Source organism: Uloborus diversus, chromosome 6, assembly GCF_026930045.1.
Source record: "Uloborus diversus isolate 005 chromosome 6, Udiv.v.3.1, whole genome shotgun sequence".
Classification (NCBI taxonomy): Eukaryota; Metazoa; Arthropoda; class Arachnida; order Araneae; family Uloboridae; genus Uloborus; species Uloborus diversus.
Genome location: NC_072736.1, coordinates 84,181,488 through 84,207,944, shown reverse-complemented (window position 1 = coordinate 84,207,944; position 26,457 = coordinate 84,181,488). Strand labels below are relative to the sequence as shown.

The following is a 26,457-nucleotide window of genomic DNA, read 5'->3' as shown; positions in this document are numbered from 1 at the left end:
TCAAAATTTGTTGTATAAGAAAATTTTAAATTTTGAAGAGTTACAGTGACTTTCCATCAGGGGGCCCCTACTAAAAATGTGACCTCAAGCTCAAAAATATTGTCCCACGCTTGAAAACTGTTCGAACTCATTCCAAATTTCATAAGTTAAAATTAGGAGATTATTCTGATTTGAGGGTTCAATTAATTAGTTGCTGTCTGCTTCAAAAGTCTGCTAGAAATAATAGAAAATAAAACAATTCTGATAGTCTTAAGAACTTAATTAAAAAAACTATAATCTTTACTAATAATAAAGATGAAAGTCTCTCTGTCTGTCAGGATCTCTCTCTGTTAGGATCTCTGTGACGCGCATTCACCATACATTTTTTGTAAATATACAGGCGAACCAAAAGACCTTTTAATTTTTCTATTATGGGCAAAGCCGTGCGGGTCCACTAGTGTAATTATATATTTATACTGGGGATTGTGGCCCGCTTCTCCCTCCCCTGCTTGTCAAGTTAGCAAAACCTCTGAACTGCTTCATAATTTTTTGGGCAGCAGCTGGGAAATATTATTTTTTCAATTACATCCTTCAAATAATTAAAAGAATATGATTAAATAGCTCTGAATTAAACTAAATATCTGAGTAAGCTGTATCAGTTCACATCTTTGAAAAGTAAAAGTTACTTTTTCTTCAACTGGATGACAAGAGTGTATTTTTTTTTTCCTCATACACACACCACTAACTTTTTGTCAAATCAAACTGCTACAAGTGAGAATCACAAGTACAGTTGAACTCTCTTAATAAGATCATATTTAATACAAAATCACAGCTAAAACAAACAGTTGGTTTATTAAATTTGGTTTGCTCTGAAATTACATTAAAAATTTCACGTATAATACATGCATTAAATTGAAAGTTTCGGCTTAGACAAACAAAATTTTCTGACCTCTTTGCTTAAAATATTTGTGGTTGAATGCTGTAATTTTCTTTTTTACAAATAATTCATCATTTTGTTAGGTAGAAGAAGTCCCATTTTTTATTAAGAAGAAAATAGTAAATATTTAGCATTGAAAATAAAGACCATACATTTATTTTCCTGTGGACATTTCAATTTACTCGGAGATAAAACTTCATCTTCCACTGTGGATTACCACCTATTCTGCAATTGTAAATTGTCGTCCTCCTTTTTCAATATTTTCCAAAAACATTCATTTATAAGAAATAAGTGGATTTTTTTATGAATGTACAAAATATTAGGTTACAATGTGTGTCTTAGTAGCAATATTTTTTAAATATAGGTTTTCCTTTCCTCTTTTTTTTTTTGACAGTATCACTGATTCATGGTTGTTACGAATAAGGGCTAATACGAACAAATTTGGATTTTTGACATTTTGTATTAATCGAGTTTAACTGTAGTATTATATATGGCAGACCTGCCAACTCTCCCATTTCAGGTGTATTTCTCCCGGTTTTACACTTGTTTTTCGTTAGCTTTTTATTTTATTACCTTTGTTTCATAATTTTAGCCCGGTCAAAATAGACCAAAAAAAAGCGAAAGTTCGGAAAAATTCCCATAAAGCTGAAAATTGGTACAGACCTTAAGAACATCATTATACATGAAATGTCAAAAGTCCTCATCGATCCGAGAGGAGCTAAAAATTTTATGCAAGGTAAAAGGTCAAAAAATCAATTTTTCATATATATCTCTTAAACGATAATTGTCAGGGAAAAAATGGAGGTTACAAAGTTTGAAAGGTATGCAATTGTGTACAAACAAGTGGGGATTCCGAGGATGGGTCATGGGGGTCATACCTTCCACCCTAAAGCTACTAAATATAGGTTAAAATGGCATTGGAGACATATTAAAAAAAAATCCCTTAGACCCCTTATTTGTACCCCTATTTGGTACTTTGACTATGAAATTAACACAAATATAGTTAAGGACAACACTAAAGTGAAGTGTCAGAAGTCCCCATCGATCCCGGTGAAGCTAAAAATTTTATTCAAGGTCAAAGGTCAAAAATCGATTTTTCGCAACTATCTCTTAAAAGGTAAGTGTTATTGTAAAAATAGGGGATACAAAGATTGAAAATTAATAGATAATTAATAAATAATTAATAGATAATTATGCACAAACGGGAGGGGATTCAGTGGATGGGTCAAGGGGTCATACCCCCCTCTCCCTAAAGCGATAAAATAAAGTCTAAAACTGCAGTTCAAGGACTCAAATTTCTAAAAATTCACCCTAAAATCCCAATTTTTGTCTAAATATTGCACTTTGACTATGAAATTACCATAGAAATAATTAGAGACATCATTATAAACGAAATTTCAAACGTTCCCAACGAATCCCAGTGGAGCTAAACGTTTTATTCAAGGTCGAAGCTCAGAAAATCAATTTTTCACAAATATCTCTTAAACGGTAAGTGTCTTAAAATAGAGGATACAAAGTTTGAAAACTATGCATTTATGTACATACAAGCGGAGATTTAGAGGCTGTGCCTTGGTGGTCTAACCCCCCAGCCCTCCCCCCCCCCCCCCCCCCCCCCCCCGTAAGCGACAAAATTAAAGCTGCATTTTGATGACATATTTCGTTGACCTTAAACCCCCTATTTGTGCCCTAAAATTACTTTGATCCCTTTCTGATAACGAGTACTTCCAAAACCAGAAACTGCATCTGCCTAGGTGTTAAAAAAGCCCAATATTTGTGCCCCCCCCCCCAATAAATGATAACATTCCTAAGGTATTGCAGTTTTTGAAACTTGGAAATAGTACTGAAGCTCCTTTTCTTTCTTTCGAGTGACCTCGAGAAACTACACTTGACCGCTATGCCTATCCCCTCTTACGATTCACACCCCCCCCCTTCAAATTGAAAAGATCAAATTACATTCAGGGGAGAGTGGATGCGCTTAGATTCCTTTGTATGAGCAAAGTCAGTCGCACAAGTGCTCCTATTAACAGCGAGTGATTCTTTGTTGTGAAAAGTCGGGTTTATTGATACTATTTTTGATATGAATACGTACCCTTAACAAATAATTCTTCAAAGATGTCGCAAGATTGCTTCATTTGCAGTGAATCTTTGACTGAAGGCGAAATTTTTACTGTTGAACGCGGACTAAAACCTTTAATTGATTCAAGTAGTGCAAGGAACGATGGGTTTGTTGAATACTTGGAAGACAAACAGTCGGTGGCAGTTCATGTACAGTGTCGCAAAATGTACACCCGAAAGTGAGCATTGCGGCAGCTAAACGACAACAAGAGACAGAGGCCAGTACATCTCTGAGCAGTCCACCTCGTACTAGAGTCCGATCAGGTGAGACAACATTTTGTTTTAAAAACTGTTGCTTATTTTGTGGTGATGAAGCAAATGAAGAGACTGAAAAGAAAAAACAGCAGAATATACGTCGTTGAATTTGTCAAGTTGCTACTCTTTCCTTTAAAGATAATATTCTGAAGATTGCACATAATCGTTCAGATGACGTGGCAAAAATTGTTATTGCACGCATACAATATGAATACGATTTAGTTGCTGCTGAAGCGGAGTACCATTCTAATTGCTACACTTCATTTCTAAAGCGTTCTGTAGGTCTTAAAGCAGGTCGTCCTGAAAATCCCGCTGTTACTATGGCAATAACAGAAATATTTGATTATATTGAAAATAATGATGATTTTCAGTTTTCACCATAAGAACTGAAAAATATTTGTAAAACTGAAATCCCAGATGATAAAACAATCAAAAACAGATTAAAGTTAAGGTATGGCAATAGAATGATTATAACCGAGAAACGTGGAAGTTTAGCAATGATTTGTTTACACTCAGCACGATATACTGAACAAAGCTTGGTACGAAAAAAAAAAAAAAACCAGCAAAAGAGGAAACATTTAGGGTACTAAAGACTGCAGCAGAAATTATTCAAAAAGATATTCGATCTGTCGAGTGCGACACTAACAATTATCCCCCGCCATATCAAATGTTTGAAAATATTAATAGTGACATTCCGGAGTCATTGACTTATTTTTTGGAGCAAATTATCTTAAAAAGAAAACGATCTAAATTGGAACATTTGAAATTAATATGTACTAGTGTCAGCCACTGTATTATGGCTGCTGTTCGTCCTAGATCTTTCATCTCGATATTACAATTGGGTCTCTCAGTTTTTTTTCATCGACGATTTGGATCTAAACGTTTGATACAAATTTTCTCGTCTTTTGGTTTAAGTGCTTCGTATAATGATACTATGGCGTATGAGGCGGCTACAGTTTTTAACCATCAGCCACATATTTTACCACCAGAAACCGGGACATTTATTCAATACGCAGCAGACAATGCTGGTATTAACTTACACACTTTAGATGGCCATAACACTCTACACATAATGGGCATAATCCAAATTATTACTCCTAGAAGTTCAGTTTTAGCAGAAGATCCTTTATCGCGAATGAAACAAATTATTTCAGCGAAAGATTTTGCAGAAAAAGCTCATGTGCCAACACAAGAGTACCACAATAATGGTGTAGTACGATATAGTAAAATAACTGCTCAGAATTTTGCTTATGAAAGTGATACAACTTCTTTCTTACTCCGGAAAATAGATTTGTTATGGTTGTATGGGAAATGGAATAATTTATCGCTATCAGGTTGGAACGGTTATATTGAAGTTTTCACAAAGAATAATATGGATTTTTCAATGTCTAGAATTTTGTTCTTACCATTTATTCACCAACCTGCAAATAACTACAATAGTATATACACTACTTTACTTTGTGCTTTGGAGAATACAAAGCATTACTTGTTACTTTTGATCAACCTTTGTATGCAAAGACTAAAAAAAATTGTTGCTGTTGCACCTGAAGAATCTGATTAGGGATAATAGGTACTGAGAGGCATCTTATATCCGTTAAATAAGGGATAATGTTGTACTTGTTTCACCATTTTCACATAATTTGAACAAGAAAGAGTTGAACTTCATATAAAAACGTCTTTTCAACATGTTGTATAATTTACAAATTAATATGCGCTTTTCATAATAACAGTTATGTTTTGAAATAATTGCAAAATAAAAAAAAATAAAAAAAACATTTTTTGACCTTTGACCGTGCATAAAATGTTTATATTAAGTGGGATCGATGGGGATTTTTTATATTTCATTTATAATTGTGTATTTTGTGTCTCTGCCAATTTTCAGCTCTATGTGAATTTTTCCGATGTTTTAATTTTTTTTTGTTTATTTTGACCTCTGACCTTCCATAAAATTTTTAGTTCAAGTGGAATCGATGGGAATTTTTCATATATCATTCACAATGATGCATTTAAAGTCTGTACCAATTTTCAGCACTGTATGAATGTTTTCAATTTTTTAAAAAAAATTTCAATTTTGACCTTTGACCTTGCATAAAATTTTTAGCTCCACTCGGATCGATGAGGACTTTTGACATTTCACTTATAATGATGTTCTTAAGGTCTGTACCAATTTTCAGCTTTATGGGAATTTTTCCGAACTCGAATGTCTATTTTGACCGGGCTATTATCGACTTTGATTGCTCCAAAACTTAAAAGTGTTAAGAAGTTATTTTTTCCCCCAAAGGTTTGAAAATTGTTTTTATGTTGCATTTAATTCTTGATGTCAGAACACATATTACTAAAACCATTTTCAGATTTATAAGTTATTTTTCTGGTTAGCTTTTGTTCATTTTCTATGCAAAATTAATATTGCTTTTTTTTCCCTACTTCAATGCATAACTTATTTAATTTTGAAATTATTAATTAGTTGATGTGCATTATGTAACTAAGAAACTTTTGCAGAAAGAAAAAATAATTTTAAATATTTTCTGTTAGGTTGTGAGTGTTTCAAGAACACCAGGTCATACAAAGCATTACCAAACTATTATGTTGACAAAAAATATTAGACTTTGTGATTGCCCTGGTTTAGTCTTTCCATCTTTAGTTCCTAAACCCATTCAGGTAAGTGAAAATAATTTTTAAATTATGATAAATATATTTTGATACCAATTAAAATTGAAGCAACTAAAGTCATGGTTTTGCAATGTAAGAAAATAGAACATAACTTCTACTAATTTTTTAAGCTCATTTACTTTTTTTCCCCTCTAGCTATAGCCGGTATGCATTTTAATGTTTATTGGAGGTGCAACAGCACCTCAATTTATGAACATCATATCAATCACCTCAATACCATTTGAATGTACAGTGAAGCATTGTTTATAAGTTTTTCTTTAATACTTTATTATCCATTATACATTTTTATCAATTTGGTCCCTGCAGAGTCTAATACACATTAACCTATACCTATTATACGTTTTTTCCGTTTGTACGCTTTTTTCATATAGTCCCTTCAAAAACGTATAAATGGTACTTCACTGTATTTCATTTAAGTCACGGCAGTAATGTGCTTAATAAGATGTTCTATTGTATGAATGAAAAAGATTTAGATTTTTTTTTAAAAATGAATTCTGTAGATTTGATACTTTTTCTCCCCTAATGATTGTTAGGTTCTGATGGGATGTTATCCTATAGCTCAGCTCAGAGAACCGTATTCAGCTATCGCATTTTTATGCCAACGTGTTCCACTTCAAAATATTCTTAAACTAAAACATCCTGGATTGGAATATTCTGAACCAGGAGAAGAACTTAAATGGTCATCGTTTGATATTTGTGAAGGTACATTCAATTATTGTAATTTTTAGATCAATTTCATCTTATTCTATTTGTTTAGCTTGAATTCTTTTAAATAATATCTGAAATATTACGTTGCATAGCTGTCGGTAGTTTAGAATTGGAAGCATTGTCAGGTATCCCTCCTCCTTAATCCTTTTAATGTCAAATCTAGTTGCAACTTCAAAATGTGCATTTATTTAACTTTTACTTTAACTTAGCTCTTGCAAGTAACACTTGAGATTAGAGTAAAAAAGCTAGTTATTGCACTTTTTATTTTGTTAATTTTATGTAAAATGTAGTTGTTTTTGGTTTCGCCCATTTATTTTACCCACATTATGAGAAAGTGAGTGATAGTAAGTAGAGTAAGATGAAATTCAAACCATAATCAACTGAACATGTAATTTAATAAAAAGTTTCAATTCAACTTTTGAAGAATCCATACTCTGACTCCAACTACCTCATCTCATATTAAAATGAACCTTGTAGGCCAGAACTCATATAAAATTTGAGAATACTTAATTTTTATCCAGATAATGTGCAAAACTCAGAAAAGGATATCTAACGACAACTACTAAGTTATGATTATATAATCACACGCTAAGTTTTGCGAGACACAAAAACATATTCAAGAGGAAAATATGAATATCTTAAAGCCTTGAATTTATATACCAAAATCAATTACAAGTATTTTATTTGTTGACAAACAGAAAATGGCAACAGATAAAAATTTTAAGTCATTGAGTATTCTTCCCTTGTCTGGAAACAATGAAATTGTTACCGATCATGTGAATAAAGCCTTATAGTTATATTTCAAATTTAGTTTTTAAAAAAAGGTTATATAATTCCAGTTCTATGCAACTTGGAAGTTCCAAATGTATTCCATCATATGCGGAAAAGTTTGCTCTCTGGTACTTATTTTTTAAATGTGTAATTAAGTTTTTACTGCCAAAATTAAAAGAAGAGTGCTAGTTAATTAGAAAGTTCTACAAAGATCAGACCTAGCTAAAAACATTCTTAATCAAGTCATCTTTCGAACAAGAAAAAAGAATTATCGAAATCAGTTGGTCTGTTTAGGAGGTACAATGTCACAGACAGATGCATCAGGGCCGCCTATCCCCCTCCCCCTCCTCCGAAAGAGAGCCCAAAATACCCTTTATAACAACACCCCTAAAATTTTCTATGGCGCATTGTGTGCCAGAACCCCCTTCCCCCTTTGTGGGCACCCCTGGATACACGACAAACTTATTAACCCCTTCCTTTTTTGCATCAGGGCTTAAAAAATACACACCTACAGTACTAATAGTCTTGTCTGTATGCTACTCACAATTATTTTATTTGATTATTTTTCTATAAATGATTTGCTTATTGATGTTATTTATACAGGGTCCATTATGAAAGTAATGAGCATAATGTTATTGTGACGCGACGATAGATGGCAGCACGGTAAAACCGGATGGGGAAATGTGGTGCGGGATATGCCCTTTCAATGCATCCAGTCGTCAGTTGCTTTCAAGCAGTGTGAGCGGAGATAAGTGCCTCCGCTTGAAGTATGTTTTCAACTTTTGTAACATAACGCAATGGAGCGTTCGCTTGAACAATGATACGCCATAAAGTTTTGCGTGAGGTTTGGAAAAAATGCAACCGAAACATTCCAGATGCTGCAAGAAGCCTTCAAGGATGATTGCATTTCAAGATCACAGTCTGGGAAGTGGCACAAAGCATTCAAAGAGGAGCCAGGAGGAGGTCGCCGACGAACCCCGTTATGGATGTCCCCCCCCCCCCCGGTGATCCCTCACCACCTTACAGTCCCTACTTAGCTTCATGTGACTTCTTTTTGTTTCCGCGACTCAAGAAAGAGAGAGAAGACAGGAAAACATTGGGGAACCTTGGGAAACATCCAACACTATGTTACAATGCTCCTGAGAGGCATTCCCTTGGAAGAGTTTCAGGGTGCCTTTCAGGCGTAGCAAACACGTCTCCGCAAGTGTATTGATGCAGGAGGAATGTATTTTGAAGAATATTGAACATTTGTACCAATTACGATCAATAAATATATTTTGCCAGTAAATGCTCATTACTTTCATAATGGACCCTGTACTGTCCCATGGTTATGGTAAAATTTTGAAAAAACCTTTCTTGTGAAAAATCTTTTAAAGTTAAGCAAATATATTTTAAATTAAAAAAAAAAGAAAAAAAACAGTGTGCACATATTGCACAACTTCCAGTCTTTTTTGTAACATCAAATATTCAAAATACATCAGAAAGCATTTCCCCCCATTAACTGTAAAACTTGATGACCTTGTTCAGTTTGATGACATGAAAAATTCTGTTGAAGACTACCGCTCCTGACTGGTAGCAAATTTTGTATGATTTAATAATAAAAGTCTGAGTAAATTTGGAAAAAACAAAAAATATCATTTCTGTTTTTCTTTACTAAATTTTCATAAATAATATTTGTGTCTCTCCAATGTCTGTTAGATTTTGTCTTTCGGTGATGGCAGTTTTGAACGTTCTTTATAATTTGAACGCCAAAATTTTGTTTGATGCATTTTTCACATATAATAACTTAAAGGATCCCTATTTGTAAAATTCAGAATAATATGAAATGGGATTGAAATAAATGGTGGGAGTTTCATCGCATAACCAATTGTGATGTTTTTGCAGCTTGGGCTATAAAACGTGGCTTTCATACTGCAAAGACCTCAAGACCTGATGTATATCGTGCTGCTAATAATATCTTAAGAATGGCATTAGATGGACGGACAATTTGCTTAGCATTCTATCCTCCGAGTTTTACTAAAGAAAAAGGTAAGTTCAAGTACCTTCAGTCATTTTTTTTTTAAATTTAATTGCCCAAGTTCTAAAAATCATTATTGAAATTATAAATTTTTGGTTAGAAAGTTGTTTTAAAATTGATTTTTGAACTATTATCTTGTAAATAAGTTATATCTTGTTCCACTTGGTCCTAAAAAATAATAAATAAGTGGCTTAGAACATATATGCATTTGCTGCTATTTTGCTAGTTTTCCGGTACAGCATTTTCAAACTTTAATGCTGGGTATAAATACAAATTTGTTAATCATTAAATCTGAAATCTTGGCATTGTGTGAACTAGAGTGTCTTATTTTGCACTTTTTTTCCTGAGCGAAATGTAATACCTGCCAAAATCCAATGGACATCACAGATATAATTCTTTTTCCAAATCAGATAGTACCAAATAGAACTGTGGCTTCAAAATTTCATAATTTTTGACCATAAATGCTAAAATGGTCACTAATTTTAGTTGCTGTAAAATAAGTCGTATTTTTTGTTAGAAGATGTCAACTGTAATTGAAATCTCAGAAATTGTAAATGTTCTACCTCAAAAGTCAATTAAGTATCCTGCGCAGAAAATGCCTCCTTTGGTGTTGCCAGTACAACAAGCATAGTTTTTAGATTTAAGTTTTCAGTTGTTTCATGTTTGGATTATAAATGTGAGCGGATCACATTTCATTGCAGCTTGATCCCCTTTATCTCCCAATACTAGTATATAAACCAGTGGCAGATCCAGAGGCCTGTTTTGGGGGGGGCGATTTTATCCATTGGCGATTGGTCCACAAAAAATTGGGGGGGGGGGGGTCAGAGAAGTCACGGGAGGGGGGATGTGGGCAGCGCCCTTATTTATTTATTTATTTATTATTTTATTTTAAATTTTATAAAATTGGGCTATGGTATTTTTGTTGTTGGTTAAATGATCGTCTCAAAAAAAAAACCTAGGGACACGACCTGAAATCTCGAGACAAATATCAACAGTAGACTTCCTTCTTTCGATTCAAAGCTCCAATTTAATCTTCATCAAAAAACGTGACAAACATTTAAAGTACCCTTATTAAGTCAATTCTTCTTTCTTTAAACACGTGAAGCGATCAGCACCAGCATTTTCCAGTCGATCTATAACTTTGAAGTTAGAAAAACGGAGGGGCAGTGACCCTTTGTTTTCGAAAAGGAGGTGCAGTTGCCCCCACGAGCCGCCTATGATTCCATCCCATCCGTTCTCACATGCGCTCAAAAGTATCGGACGCACAAAAGCTATTTCGTTGCGAAGATCATTCATGAGCTTTTAAATTGAGTCTTACAAATAAAGGAAATACATTCCCTTATATCGTCATTTTTTATAAATTTTCTCTAATCCTATTATGGAATGAAAAAAAATACCATTCTAATGTAACGTGGGATTTTCAGAGATCGATATGACATGGATTTATGAGGCATTTCTATGAATCTCCTCAGTAATACATTTTTGAATAAAAATAATGTCTAATGATTGCAGAAAAAATGAAAACAAGCAACTACCAAAGTTCACTAATAGAATTTGTTTTATTCAATATTTATTCAGAAATTTTTATGTTTTAAAGATTGAAAAAAATATTTACTTTAATTTCAAATATCAAATTCTGCAAACAGAGTTTTCTGTCGAAAAGGAAATATTTTGAAATTAATGAAAATTCAATTTATGACTGAATATAGAAAATAATTTAAATGTTAGAAAATGCAAATTTCTTAATCTATACAATCTGAGTTGATTCTGAGATTTCACGTACTTATAAACACAGACTTGAAAAGTAAAAATAATACGTATATGTTTCAAAAATTAAAACAGTTTTGAAAAAAAAATTAAAATAGTAATACAGCATTTAACTTCTATCATTTGAGCCTAGAATTTCGTTCAAAATATTTCAATTCATGATTTAAACAAAAATAAAAATAATGTTTGCTTTTGTTTACCTTTTATAACATACGAAATAGAAAGCTGAGAAAAGTTCGATTGCATAGCGCATTCGAAGATATTTCAGTTTTGAAAATAAAAACATCAAAATAAAAAACACAGTAAATGAATAAATAAAAAATTTACAATTAATATACAAAAGATACATACTTCATTTACACTTTGCAGCAGTAATGGATTTATTTTTTAAGGTAAAATCAAAATACTCACAACTAATTTTTAGTTTTCCCTTAGTCTAATATTTCATTTACTTATTTATGCAGAAGTAAGATATTAGCTGGAAATGTTATGTATATAAACTACAAAATTTAAAACAATTGATACAAAAGTAAAATTAAGTCAGCATTTAATGACATTTGACACTCTCAAAAGGCACGCAGCTTCGTTTTAAAATGTTTAAATTAGTTTTAATAATAAAAAAAATATGTCTCTTTATAAAAAGTAGTAAACAAAACAGAAAAATCCTATTCCCATATCGGATGCAAAGAAATTGCCTTTTTCAGAATGAGAGGCATTAAATGTTTAAAAACGGCAAATAAAAGAAATTTTAAATACAATATCAGAATTACTTTTTAAAACTGGTTTGTAAAATAAATACCCTTAATTGCTAAAGACATAATTTCCAACAATTTGGAGAAATATGAAAATTGTGTGGAAGGCAGGGATTGGATGCTGCTCTTGAGGTGGGAAAATAAACTGTGTCTCTATTCTCCTATTTGCAGTCTACGATTCTTCGTTTTCATAAATCTTTCCACGACATTTACAGCCTTCAGCTCAATGTCTTGGTGAACATGGAGAAGTGCCAAGCCCACTTATCTTTCTTGAGACATAGAATTTCTTAGCCAAGTCTTTAAGGCGTTTCAGGGCCGAAAAACTACGCTCAGCACTTGCGACACTTATTGGTAGTGTCAACAGAAGTTGATACAGGAATTTAATCATCGGAAAAACACTGTTGTCGCACTCATCAAAAGCTTCAGCTACTGTTGGTGTTCTGCTTTCATTTCTGGCCATCCTTCGCAACTTAGCTTGCCAGAGAGTGACTTCGGCAGCCAGAACTCTTCTCATCTCGTGCTCACTGCTGGCTTTAGCCAACTTCCAGTATCGACTACTCAGATTATTAATGGTACTTGATTTAACATCCTTCTTTATTAGGTGCTTTGGGAGAAGATATTTCAGCTCCAAGGCTTCCAAATTTGCGGCACTGAAGCGAGACTGTATGTCTTGACAAATAAAGTCAAGTAAAGGCAGGAATACCTTTCGCCGATAATACATCTCTGCGTTCTCAGCTGGAACATTCCCTCGCTGCGTTTGCTTGACTGTAATGCGCGGTATTTTTACTTCTAGACCTATGGTCTCACAAATTTCTATTACCTTTTGAAAAATACTGCTAAACTCTTCATCAGCATTTTCCCGGAGCTTGGTCAACACCTCCATAACATCCTCCACGGCTCCAGTAGCAGTTGCTATGTCTAAATCTTCTTGCTAGAGGTACCGGCTTAGCGCAACGGTTAAGCTTAATACTTTTGATAAGCTGAGCAAAGAAACAATGAATTCTGTGTTGCACAGTGACAGGGTTAGCGTTTTCGCTTTTGTGGAAGTACTTAAGTCCTGCCAATTTCATATTTCTTCCAACGCATCTACAATTCCAGCAAAGTCCTCGCGAAACTTCATGACACTGTCGTGCCGCTCAGCCCATCTTGTTTCTACGAGTGACATAAGCTGGCTCCCTAATTTCCGCCGAATGACTTCGGTCCGCTTCGCTGAGCCGTTAAAAAATGACGCAACTTGTTTAATTACACCAATCACATTCCTAATTGAAGCAACGGAACTTGATTTAGAAAGAGAAAGGTTTAGTTAGTGATTGTAACATGGGCTGTGAACAGCGGTTGATGCTGTCTTCTGAATTTGTTTTACTGCACCGTGTTGTTCGGATACCATAATGCTACAGGTGTCTGTTGATATACCAATGCAGTTTTCTAGTGGAAGGCCATTCTCCTTCAGCAGCTTCACCACCTGCTTTCCCAATTTCTCTCCGGTCAGTCGAAGTTCGCTCTGTTCATCACTTTTTTCCATTGACTCATATAAATTCACAAAGGAAAAAAAGTCCTCCCGCACCTCCACGTTGTCAGTTTCTTTGAATGTGTACCGGAGCACAAGGGACAACTGGGATGAATGACTAACATCCGTTGTTTTGTCAAAAATGATACTGTAGTATATTGATTTCTTCACTCGTTCAAGAATTGTCCTCTGAATTTCTTTGCCACAACATTCGATCAGTTCATTTTGGGCAGTTTTACTGACGTAGGAATTGCGGGAAGAAGATGTGCGCAAGTGTCGCTCCAAATTTTCATCGCCTGTCGAAACTCGGAACCGGAGTAACGCCCTAAAATTTCCTTCATTTTCTGTCACAGGCTCTTGCACTAGCACCCCGTCGTCACGATGACCACGAAAAGCGATATTCTGGCGGCCGCACAAAAGAACTGTTTCCGCTATTAATACCAAAGCTTTCTTGTTCTGGTCCATTTGCTCCTGTCTATGCGTTAGCAGTTGATTCACTATCTCAGATGCAGGGTTCTCATATGTCTGTAAAAAATTAGCAGCGACCTCCGATGCTTCCTTATGGTAGATATTGCAGGCATGGACTGTGAGGTCTCCATCCTTTCCTGTCAATTTGGCGAAACTCTTCAGAGGTTTCTTCACGAGTTTAGATAACGGAACAGTTTTCTTAAATCCTCCACAAACAGCAAAGAGGGCACAGGCCTTATAAAAATAGCCCTTTTGTGAAGGAGAAAATACCAGCCAGTCGTATTGTTCGAGATACTTTGCACTTGCATACCTCTTCTCTACCCGACCATTCTTTTTGTGCTCTGAATATGGAAACTGAAATTTGATAGGAGGTTTCCAATGGTTAGTCAACAGTTCATGTTTTTGAAAATCGTTGAGTGTACTTTCGTTGATTAAGCCAATATCTGTACAGTTACCGTCAATACCAGCATTGTTACATAAAGATGTAGTTGCTTGTACCCCAGTTTCAGTAGTTGACGAAAAACTGCAACCATCAGCTGTTGCCTGTTGCCGGCTGGTAGCAACATTTGATGTCGTAGCATCTGAGCATGTAACAGATTCCTTTTCCTTAGCATTGTTTCGTGACTTTTTTGCAAAGTACGAAATCAGAGTTCCACTACGTCGTTTCTGAGCACCAGCACGGTCACCGCCATCGCAGCCATCATCTCCAGAATCCATATTTAATAATAGCAAAAGCGCTAAAGTTGAAAATATCCTCGAATCTAAGCCAGGAAAACTGGAGAGTTTGAATGACAACTCTTTACTAGCAAACGTTTCAATAAAGCACTACGTGTAGGATATGTGTTAGTGTTCCTCCCGCAAAAAATGACGGTTAGTCCAAACCACTGATAAGAACAAGACGACAATTGACACGAAAACCGGTAAAGAGCTCCTTTCCTTGAAATTGTCTTTGTCTTGATTTTTGGGGGAAAAGCGGCTTTCGAAACGAATGGTATAAAGCTGCACCCGCGTTGTTCCCTTGGGGTAAACACATGGGTCGAAAAAAACATATGGTTCCGATTACTTAAAGGTATTGAGTAGGAAGGATTCTTCTCGGACGATTGCCGTGCTTTCTCAGACTCCGGTGTAATTCTTTTTTCGAAGAAAAAAGAATGAAAATGAAGTAGGAGAAAATAGGAAATTAAAATAAAAAAAACTAATAATAAGGAAAAAATAATAGCAATAGAAATAAGTCAAACATAAGGTAAATTTATTACCACTTGGGTAAAAATACATATTATCTTACTACTATTATATATGCGAAAGTTTGTCTGTATGGATGTATGGATGTTTGTTACTCTTTCACGCAAAAACTACTGAATGGATTTTGATGAAACTTTACAATAATATAGCTTATGCATCAGAATAACACATAGGGTAGTTTTCGTCCCATAATGGGGGGCAAAACCCCCTTAGGGGGGCAATAAAACACAATTTTCGTATAAATTCTCTAATAAGGGGATGAAAAAATACTTGCACATATTAACATTATATGTCCATCGAAAGCTCTGATTTTTCTGCTGAAGATGGCACCTGTTCGAAATTTCTGAGTAGAATAAAAAACGAGTTATGAGCTTTTTAGTTCCATGTTCAAAGGTTTTCCTTAACTCAATACAATATTTAGTGTATCATCTCAACTCCCTGTCGATAACTACTATTGTTGTATTGTTGACTATCTTTGCTTTTCGTGACTGTTCAAGGCTTTTCTCAAGTCAAATCTTGAAGTAAGATTTTTGCACAAGATTGGCAAATAATACATGGATTTGGCTGATTTTTTTTCCATTTTAATGCAACTTTGAGGCAATTAATGGTTTTTTTTATTTATTTGTATTGACTGGGTATTTAATCGATCAGCTGGAATCTAGCCAAACCTTTTTTGTGGAATCATTTCAATAGCTAAGGCATTTGGCATTTTTTTCAACTGTCGCTGTTTTTGAAGCTAAAGACTACGCAATACTGTTTCTCGGTTTTCACCATGTAACCAAGTACCGCCATTTCTTGAATATTTCTTTCTTGAAATTTGTTAACACGTAAAATAATTCGCCAACTAATTCGCAAATTCATAAACAGCGTAAAAACTTCCATTACTTTGTCTTTGAACTCAATTTCAAACAATTGCCAAATTTTTACTGTTTATTGGAAACATTTCAAGTAGCATCATTGTTGACCCTATTTTGGGACGATTTCTACGGTACGAAGTTACACATTATACAATAATTTAGATTGCCAAAGTAGCGCTGGATATTATGTATTTGATGGAGATCGGGATTTTAAGGGAACTGTTTCACTTTATTTAAGAATAGTTGACCTCACTCGAATTGGATTTTTTGGGAATTACCCAAACTGACTTCTTTACAACTCCTGAACGTTTTCGTGATTTATTTTTTGTGATTTTTGGGTTTCTTCTCAGTTTTGCCAACATTTCATTTACTCTCTTTCCCCCTAATTTTCAGTTTTGATCATACCTTTTGATACATTTAAGGGGGCAGGAAATTTGAAATGTCGGCGAAACTAGAGACAAACAATGTTTTGGTAACTATTTGACCTCTGCCTGTAATGACCATTAACTTGAATCAATTGAAAAAAAACTACATCAACGTGAGCGGAGCCGCGGGCAAAAGCTAGTTACACAATATTCTTGAAGGTTGAGAAAAAAAAAAGATATTCGATTAAGAAAAAGCACAGTTTATTTATTCATCTCTATTCAAAGGAAAATTATGAGATGTCAAAGGATTACTCTCTATCTTATAAAAGCATTGAATAAAATAGAAAAAAATCACAAAAGCAAACGATTAAAAACTGCTGAGTTGGCTTATTTACTATTTACATAAAGTTATCTGAAATATAAAACATCTATGACACGGAGATGACTGAAAGTTCTGACTATTGTTTATTGTAAAGTAACGCTTATTGTATTGTAAAAGTTTGTATTGTAAAGTATTAACTGAAGTTTCACAAATAAGTCAAAATAATAACAGTAATAACAAAGATAATAATTTTATTATATTAGCAATAGTAACAATAATTTGTAAAGCGAAGAAATTAAAACTGATAGCGAGATATATAAAAACAATTAAACAAGATTAAGTTTAAAGAAGAAGAAAAAACTACAAATAGCGGCGCGCGCGAAACAAAAGTTTAAATAAAGATGTATCGAAATAAATCTTGTAACAAAAATTGCTTTTATGATAGAACCAGAAGCAAATAAAGCGGTTAATTTTCGTTATACAAAACATAATTTTCCAGTATTTAACCAGTATTAAAATAAATTTAGGATCAAAATAAAACGTTTTAAGTGTAGTTTACTTTTGTTTGAATAAGATTTTACTAGGAACTGCGAAATACAAGAGACAGAAAAGATCTTTTAACAATTAAAAAAAAATTGATCTGTTAAAAAACCATATTCTGTTACAACATTGTTAAATTACACTTAATCAGTGGCGTAGCAAACTTGAATGTCAACCGGGGTGGTAATCTGGGCTATCACCCCTCACCCCTCCCCATCAACCGAAGGCGAAAAAAAACCTTATTCAATGTTCGATGAAAGAAACGAAGTTCATACAATATTCATAAACAAAACGAAATTGTGTCCCCCCCCCCCCGAGAGGGATATCATCCGAAATAAACGTTTCCCTCGTATTGATACCAATGCATTTGCGAGATTATAAAACATATGCGAATTTCTGTTGGTATTTACATTTTTCCGGAACTCTTACATGCGTTTTGGGTGTCTCCCCCCCCCCCCCCGCCCCACTCCATATGAGTACCAGCCGCCTCAAATGCCCTTCTAGTGAGACCAATATGTTTGATAGAAAAAAAATATTTTTTTTTCATGTTGGAAATAAAATTCAGAATTGAAACATCGAAATTTCTCATATTCATTTTAGTGTCACACTCTTGGGGGTGTCACCCGGCTTAGCCCCGCCCTGCAAAATAATTTTTAATATAAATTGAAATGTTGGGGAATTTTTTTTAGAATTGAAGCATTTAAATTTTTTAAAAAAAGTTGAAGATCAATTTCGGGTGCCACCTAGGGCAAACCCATCCGCGCCACCGTAGCAATGCTACTGACTTTATCAACTCACATTTATATATAAAATAATTAAATTTATCAAATAGATACAGGAGAAAAAAAACCCCGTATTTTCATATCAATCAACTAAAAAACCGCAAATTAAGGGAATATGTAATACCCCCCCCCCCCCCAGGAGTAAAAATAAAACGTATGTATGGCACCAGTTATAAATATGCAGGAATGATTACACCTTCGAACGATATAAAACAAATGCTGAGAAGGAAATACGCTTTCCATTTTTAACATTTATCATTTAAATTTTGAGCATAAATGAAAAAAATTTAATGTATAAATTTTGAATTTGAAAAAAAATTAGATTATTCTTCAGAAAGTGTTCAAACAAAAACGATTTATTTTGGTATGCAACCTAATAGTAAAAAAAAAAAAAAAAAAACCACGAAGTCTGTTGGGGGGGGGGGGGCGATCGCCCCAATCGCCCCCCCTGTGGATCCGCCACTGATATAAACTAAAGCAGCACTTTGCCTCCTTATCCTCCACAGTCTGCCAAGAAGAGACGAGATGGACATGTCAACCTATACACTAGTGGGATCAGTAGCGTAACTATGGGATTTAGCGCCCCTGGCAAACTAAAGAAATTGCGTCCCCCCCCCCCTCCAGGGTTGCCCACATGAGAAGTCACCGGAGGTCATTGTGACCTCCAAAAAACTTTTTTTTTTGGAACATTTTGTTTATTCAACAAATAGGAGGCAGTATTGTATTTTTTTTTCCTTATTTTCTTTTTTAGAATTGTTTTCAATGATGCCCAATGTTCCTTCTCAGTAGATGTTATGTATGTGTCTTTAGCTCTTTTTCTTGCGAGGTTTTTTTTTAAGCATTTTTCAAGTTCTATGGTCAAAAAAAAAATCTTAAACATTTTTTTTTAAAAATCAGTTGAAATTCCGCCCCCCTAGCTGCTGTGCCTTTGGCAAGAGCCATTCCTGCCAACCCCTAGTTACACTACTGAGTGAGACTCGTTTTGCACTTTCTTCGAGAATGTAATCCCTTACCTGCCAGAAGTGGCCCTTGAACATTACAAATCAATTTTTTTTTTCAAGTCAAGTATCTTCTTTGAGAAATATGGCCTCAAAATTTTGAGCAAAAATACTAAAATCCACTGCACTACAAGTTCACTAATTTAGTTACAGTAAAAAGGTCATATTTTTATATTAGGAGATGTCAACTATGATGAAAGCTGATATTCAAACCTCAAAAGGTCAGTTAAGTCATGTGTCAATGACTTAACTGACCTTTGACCCTGAATACACTTGTAATCCAAAAATGAAAGGAATGAAAATTCTTATGTCAAAAATTAATTAAAAAAGTCTTAGTTTGACAAAATTAGTGCATTCAATAACAGTATTCTCTTAATCACTTTTATCTAAGCATCCCTCCTTGAAGTAATCTTTAATTTTAGTTTGATTAGAAACAATATTATTCATCTTTAATCGATACAACAGTGGCCCCCACTTATATGAATCACATTCGAGGAGTAATCAAAAGGGACTTTTGACCACTTTTATCCACTTTTTAAAAAAATTCATTTTATGACATTTTCTAAATCTTTCAGATGACCTTTTTCAAGGTACTCTCAAAAAGTCCAAATGTGGAAAATCCTATTTTATTTAAGGGTAAAGTGTGCCTTTTTGATCAAATGGTAACAAATCTGTCCCCTGCACGTTTTATTTTGAACAAAAGGGGACATATCCTGAAAGAATCTGTTGTATGAAGACTTTTAGATCCAAAGGAGCACCTATGTTCAAAACCCTCAAATTTTAATCCACAACTTTTAGGTTCATGTACTTTGATAAGAGAATATGAGAAGGTGAAATATTAGAGTTTTGGTGAAATGGGAATTTTTAACATTCAGGTTTTCGTTCAAAAGCGCACATATCCGAAATTAAGATGGCTATATCTCCTTGTTTTTTTTACACAAACATTTCCTACTATGGACTATGATTTGCTGTGCTTTTGTGCTCAATTGTGTACCCAGAGAAATTGATAAAACTAATTTGCTCTTACCCTAACTCGTTTTTCTCACCACCTGAACATTTTTGGAAAATGAATATATTCCCTTTTGATAAAACAGTCCTCATTTGTTCTGAACAGTTTTGATTCCATTTAGCGGCTGATTCAATAAAGTGGTTAATTCGATATAGCTGAATTTTATTCTGTTTTTGACAATTTGATTCATTAAAGCAACTGATTCAATTAACCACTGATTCAATTTACCGGCATCTGCTGTAATAGAAATTTCTTAATGCAGACATTGAAACCCAGACTATAAAACTAAACCCAAACATCCAAAAATTCAGATTGTTAATCCATGTGCACTGATCATTTAAATTAAGTAATTTCTTTGTAGGAATAGAATCTATGGTAGGGAAATATAAAATTGCAATGAGAGTGAAAGGGATTGCCTTTTTCCCTCAGAATTTCAGTCTAGCTGCTAGAATTCTTAAGGAGAACTTCGACATTATGTGGAGTTCAGGGGTCACCATCCTTTGACAAATAACTACAGACAGAAAAATCTGCTACAAATTATTTTAGCATTTCCTACACCAAAACAAAATGTTATACCTTTTTTAAAAAAAATTCTATTGTTTTAAAGCTAATTTTGGCATTTTAAGATTTACGCATTTTGGCTGTCATTACGCTTTTACATACCAGGCACCAGAATATATTTATTTTGAAAATATCATGACATTTTGATATTTTCGATTTCAAACTGCAAGATTTGCAATACAAAAATTATGTGTATTAATCATATCAATATTATCCATCCATTTATTAATAAAAATAACACGCTATGTATAAACATGATATAATGTAATTTATATTGTTTTTCTATTTTTTATTTTTTAAGTTTAGTAATGTAACAATACTAATATAGATGAACAATTCCTCGTTAAAAATCAATGGTTGGTTGGTTGGTATGATAAAGGATAATGTTTTATGGCTGTGCACTGACTAATACATATTTTTTATTTTTGAATAACAAAAGAAAATTGAGTGAAGCAGCTGGTGCTAAAGTAACTCAATTAAAATAAACAATATTTTAAAAGTGAAATATTAATATTGAAATACCTGTGATGTTTTTGTTTGATTTTTTTTTTACAGGGGTGATGTATATTTGTAGTCAGTTTTATAGAGTACATGAATATAATAGTCAATAACCAATATAACAGCCAGTATTAACTTTAATTATGTTATATTTTATCCTCAAGCATTAAATTATCGCAAATTATTATAGATGTCAGTCATTTAATGTCATTTAAACTACGTAAGTTTTTGCATAAAATGTATATTTATGCATAAATAATGAAAGAAACATTAATTACAGTTCTATATATTATAATAATAATATAAAAAAAACAGCAGTGATTTGAAGATGCAGTTACTGTTAAACGACTCTAGTTTGCACTGACTAAAAGTATCGGATAGCAAAATATCCGATATTTTTGATATATTCGAAAGTATCATGATATTTTCTAACCCTGCCAGGCATGGTCTTTCATGTTTTTTAAAACTCAATTGCAACCATTTCTGTAATGCTCAATTATTTTGTAATGTATGCAATTTGTCACTAAAACATTAATTACTCTGTTGATGATTGTTTTAAGCACTCATATCACAACTTTCGTTGAGGAAGCACTTGTATTCTTTTGTCACTCCCTGTCGAAAATTTCAACCCGATTGCATCCATGTCAGCTCAAGAGAGCAATATTCGCAAAAATGTGTTTAATTTTTACTACACTTGCCAGAGATACGGTTTACAAAGTTTTTAAAAATCACTTAGGATGTCACTTTTTTTTTTCCAGAAATTAAGGATTTCGGCAATCAAACATGTTATTCCTTAGAATTATAAAGCATCATAGCTTTATTATTAATATAGTCTTAAAAATACTTTATTTAAAAAAGATTTTTGATGATGACAGTGGAGTCTTTTAAGGTTGTGAAAGTTTTAAACTGAATTAGTTAAGATTACGGTTTATGCATCTGAACGAAAAAAAGGAGTTCCTTCTTCCCCCTCTGCTACAATGGTAGTTTTAAGGGAAACCAAGGTCCTCCCAAAGTAAATTCAAAAACTACTCATTGTGAATAAAATTTTAATTATTTAAACTAAATTTGGAAATTTTTCATATTTGCCTTGAGCTCCTCCCAACATAAATATCTATATAAAAGCTCCTACCCTGCTACAAAATTTGATTTTCCCTGCTCCAAAAGCTACTACAAACCTATTTCACTGAGTGTGACCTCTGGGAGTTTGTAAAAAAGTAATTTTTTCCAGTTCATAAAAATGAAAGAAAATTTTATTGTTTCAATGTACGATTTTTCTGGACTGGTACCTAGTTTGTAAATTAGAAGAGTTCACAAAATTGAGCACCAACTGTATTTATAAATAAAGCAAACAAAAAAAATATATATATTATAATATTCTTAAATTCGTTTGCTTCTTTCATTAAAGAAATGTGGAAAAATCATGCTGGTCTCCATGAAATCTTAACTGTGCAAGCGCACCGTGGAAAACATGGGGAAGCAATTTCATCTCAAATCAAAACTGTAAAAATTTCGGAGGATACAGAAGACTACGATGAGTCAGATAGTGAAGAGGAAGATGATTCTAGGAATGATGAAGCTGATAGTGAAGACAGTGCAGAAGCCCCGTCCTCTGACAATAAATTCAAGCTTTTGGGTGAAGAAGTCACTTGTTAGGCATTACCTTAGCCCAGTTAATCAAAGCATTTTTTTCATTAATAGAGCATTTTCTTTTTTTTCTTTTCCTGCTTAAATTTTATGCACAATTTTTCTCTTTTCTTCAGATCCGTAAGTTTCCTAATTTTCATTTGTCATACGTTATGCTATTCCTTTATTTTTTTATTAAATAAAATTTCCAACCTTATTCTAAAATTTTCAGGAACTGAATTTTAAAGTTCAATAAACTACACAGTTTCAAGGTTCAATCCTTAAATTCTTATCAGACAATATGCCATTTAAAAAGTTTCTCTTTTATTTAATCAGTTTAATCCCTCGACTCAAATGAAATTCCAATTAATCTATTTGAAAACATTTTCTACTCTTAATATTTCTACACATAAATCAGTTTTTTCCACACCCTGTATATCACAGGTGTGTTTATAACCTTAGTTTTAGACCACCATTCTATGAATAATTTGTGCATGATTTGATTACCTGGGCAAAAACATCAGTATTTCAATACCTAGTAATATGTAGAGTTAAAGTTTGGATTACCTAAATTTCACAGAACTATGCACACATCTTTAAATGTAAAAAGTAGAAATTGTGCCTGCTGTTGTTTCTGATTTCATATAAAGTCTAGTATTTATATTTTTGCTTATTTGCATTCCATGAGTAATTTATATTTGTCTTTTAAATTATATTGATGATTGTTTCTGCATATTAATATTTTTATAGTCTATTTTTCTTCTCTACTGTTATAAACTATAGAGATACTAGTGCTTACAAATAAGCTTCATGTTAATCTGAATATATGTAAATAAAATATTTTTCTCCTGAAAAAAAAAAGTGTACATATATTTCTGTCAATTTCAGCTTCCTCTAGCTCAAGTTATAAAATATTTTTTGGCAGAGATTGTGTGTATATATGTATACATATATAATACTACTTGTTCAATCTTAGTTGTGAACTTAAAATATTCATAATTAAAGTGATGATCATTGTAATATTTTATTACTTAAAAAAAATCTTCCTTTTCCATACACAAATTAATATTTTAATATTTCCAGGGGATCATACAAATAGTGAAATAATAAAAAAAATTAAGATATATTGAGTCTTTCTTTTTTTTTTATTATTATTATTATTATTATCACGCAGAAATGTTTGCCCTCGAATCCCCAATTATCAAAACGTAAGTTCTTAAAGTCTCAAAATTTTAAGAAAAGTCGCCAAATTTAAAGGCTTGACGAGAAGTTCAAAGTTTAAACTTCTGCATCTGTGTGCAAAATGTGTAAAAGATGTCTTCCATTATACCCGGAAAGTCGCTAAATTTGACAGTAAAAATAATTAAATCAAAAGAGAAGTTCAAGGCAGGTGGGATGCTTAAATAAAAGCATTACTACAGAAATATGCAAGGAGGCTGTGTGAAAAAACTTCATTCAAAATAGCCAAACAGAACCTTTCTCAGTGGAACAATACAATTTTAGTTTATTTTTTATATTTAACTATTGTAGATTTTACATTTTATTATTTTATTGAAATGTCATACTGAAGTATATTGGAAACTATTGTTTTAATTTAACCTATATTTTAAGCCTAAATTAACATGCTAACATTAAAAACATAACCATTATTATTTTTAAGCAAGACTTGATAGGAAAAAAAATCAAGTCATACTGATATTTTGCACATAAAATCAGTTTGATAAAATCGTGCACCAAAATGTGTTCCCCTGTGTAATCTTTGTATCAATAAAAGCCAAATGCCAACCATGTGTGTTCTTTTTATTATTATTATTATTATTATTATTATTCAGGGGCTAAAATTCAAGGGGGATGGGATTACTGCCCAAATTTTTCCGATCCCCTCTGAAATAATCAATTTCATACAAAGTGAGTACTTGTTGTCAATTGTCTAGTATTGCTATGCTTATGTGGGCTACCAAATACAGCCTGTTTAATAGTGCACACAAAATTGCTCTAATTATTATCTATATAGTATTCAAAAGTACAGCAAAAACTTTTGAGTAAGAGGCGTACAGTGGCTTAAGTTTTTATTCCCTTCAGTTTATTGGCTTGTAAAAATCTTTATGTGCAACTATAATTATTATACTAGCATTAATATTACTAGGCTAGCATTGTCAAAAAAGAACAAGGTCAAGCATTCTGCCTCTGCAGGGCAGGGGATGACCCTAAAAAACCCTGCTCTCTTTGTGGCCCTAAAAAATGTAGATGTTATTATCAATGGCAGGTTTTACTTATTATTAAATAAAAACATTTATTTATGAAAGAGGAGATTTTTTTTTTTTTTTTTTTGGCCTGAAACTTTTTTCAATTTATTTTACATTACCATTAAATGAAAAGCAAAATCTATTGCCTTTGGGATTTGAAATTTTCTCTCAAAGTTTTTAACATTCATTTCTGAAATTTGACTTAAGTCTAATTGATTAAAAAAAGGACTTTTTTTATGAGACTGCTATTATTCCTACTACATTTCTAATTTCTTTTCTTTTTTTTTTTTTTTTTTTTTTTTTGGAATATTGGTGGAAAAGATGTTAGATAGAGACAGATTGTTTAAAATTTGGATAAAGTTGCGGGAAAAAGATATATTGAATGTGGACTGCAATATGATATGTAGAAGGTTAAAACAATTAAATGTTGCTACTTTTCTCTCCCCGCCCCCTTTCCAAACAAATAAGATTTGTTCCACAAAGTTGGAGGGTAGGCCCGTATTTCTTTTTCTTTTTCTGAAGATGGTAGAGAACAGGGCTAATACATATATTATATCAATCAACAATCATCCCTCCCACCCATATGTTACTTTCTACAATACATTACTTTCTAACCCCCTCAATGACAGACTTGCTGGAGGGCAATCTCCCCTTCTTGTAAGATTTTAATTTTAGCCTCTAACTTTAAATCAATTATTACCTTAAATATGTAAGAATCATTCGAATTGATGTAAATGTATAATAGTGCCTAATTGAATTCTCTGTTCTAAATTGTTACAGTTGAAATATGTATATATAGAGAATAAAAAATATATTCTAATCCATATTTATTGAAATTCATTTATTTTGACCTATGAAGTTAGTGACTCATAAAAAGCATGAAGTGTGGGGGACTTTATGTCTGAAATCTCAAAGTTCTATCCACTAGTTAGCCGCCTGGCAGTTACCCGACGCTTTACACCTATCACTAATTGGTTCTAGTTATTGCAAACTACAAAAATACAATGCGCATGTGGATTCTTAAAATGTATCATTTATGATGTGTACACATGGGCTTATTAGTCAAAACGTGGGATTTGTGTTGTAAAAGATCCCCTTATTGCAATAAAAAGCGAAATTTTTGACATACACTATCCCTCATTCATTTCAATGCACTTGAAAAAAGCGGAAAAGATACAAATAGTGTTGTTCTCAATGTATATGTTTTATGTAATGATGGTATTTTTGCGATAGAATACAGTTGAGGCAGTGAGAAGCAAAGGGATGCAAGTATAAAAATTAAAAATTTGGAGATAACCAGTATAAATGGGAGGTGAGCCTCTCCTCTCTCTTGGGGCAAGTGGTAGTACTAATAGCAGTGGCATCGCTACGGAGGGGGAGGTTCGTCCTGGGTGTCACCTGTCTGGGGGGTTAAACCCAAAGTGGAATTGCAAGTTTTTGAAAAATACAAAACCTTCAGCTCAGAAAA

General features: G+C 33.1%; 1 protein-coding gene across 1 annotated transcript in view; it reads left to right on the top strand.

The window, feature by feature from the left end:
- The window catches only part of LOC129225316 (guanine nucleotide-binding protein-like 1), a 48,192-nt gene extending 22,383 nt beyond the window's left edge, over positions 1–25,809 (top strand). Inside the window, exons 10-13 of the mRNA XM_054859908.1 lie at positions 5,819–5,944; positions 6,490–6,658; positions 9,320–9,463; positions 22,526–25,809. Of these exons, the coding sequence (XP_054715883.1) occupies positions 5,819–5,944; positions 6,490–6,658; positions 9,320–9,463; positions 22,526–22,773 (687 nt within the window). The 3' untranslated portion in view covers positions 22,774–25,809. The remainder of the gene's footprint in view (positions 1–5,818; positions 5,945–6,489; positions 6,659–9,319; positions 9,464–22,525) is intronic.
- The last annotated feature ends 648 nt before the right edge of the window (positions 25,810–26,457 follow it).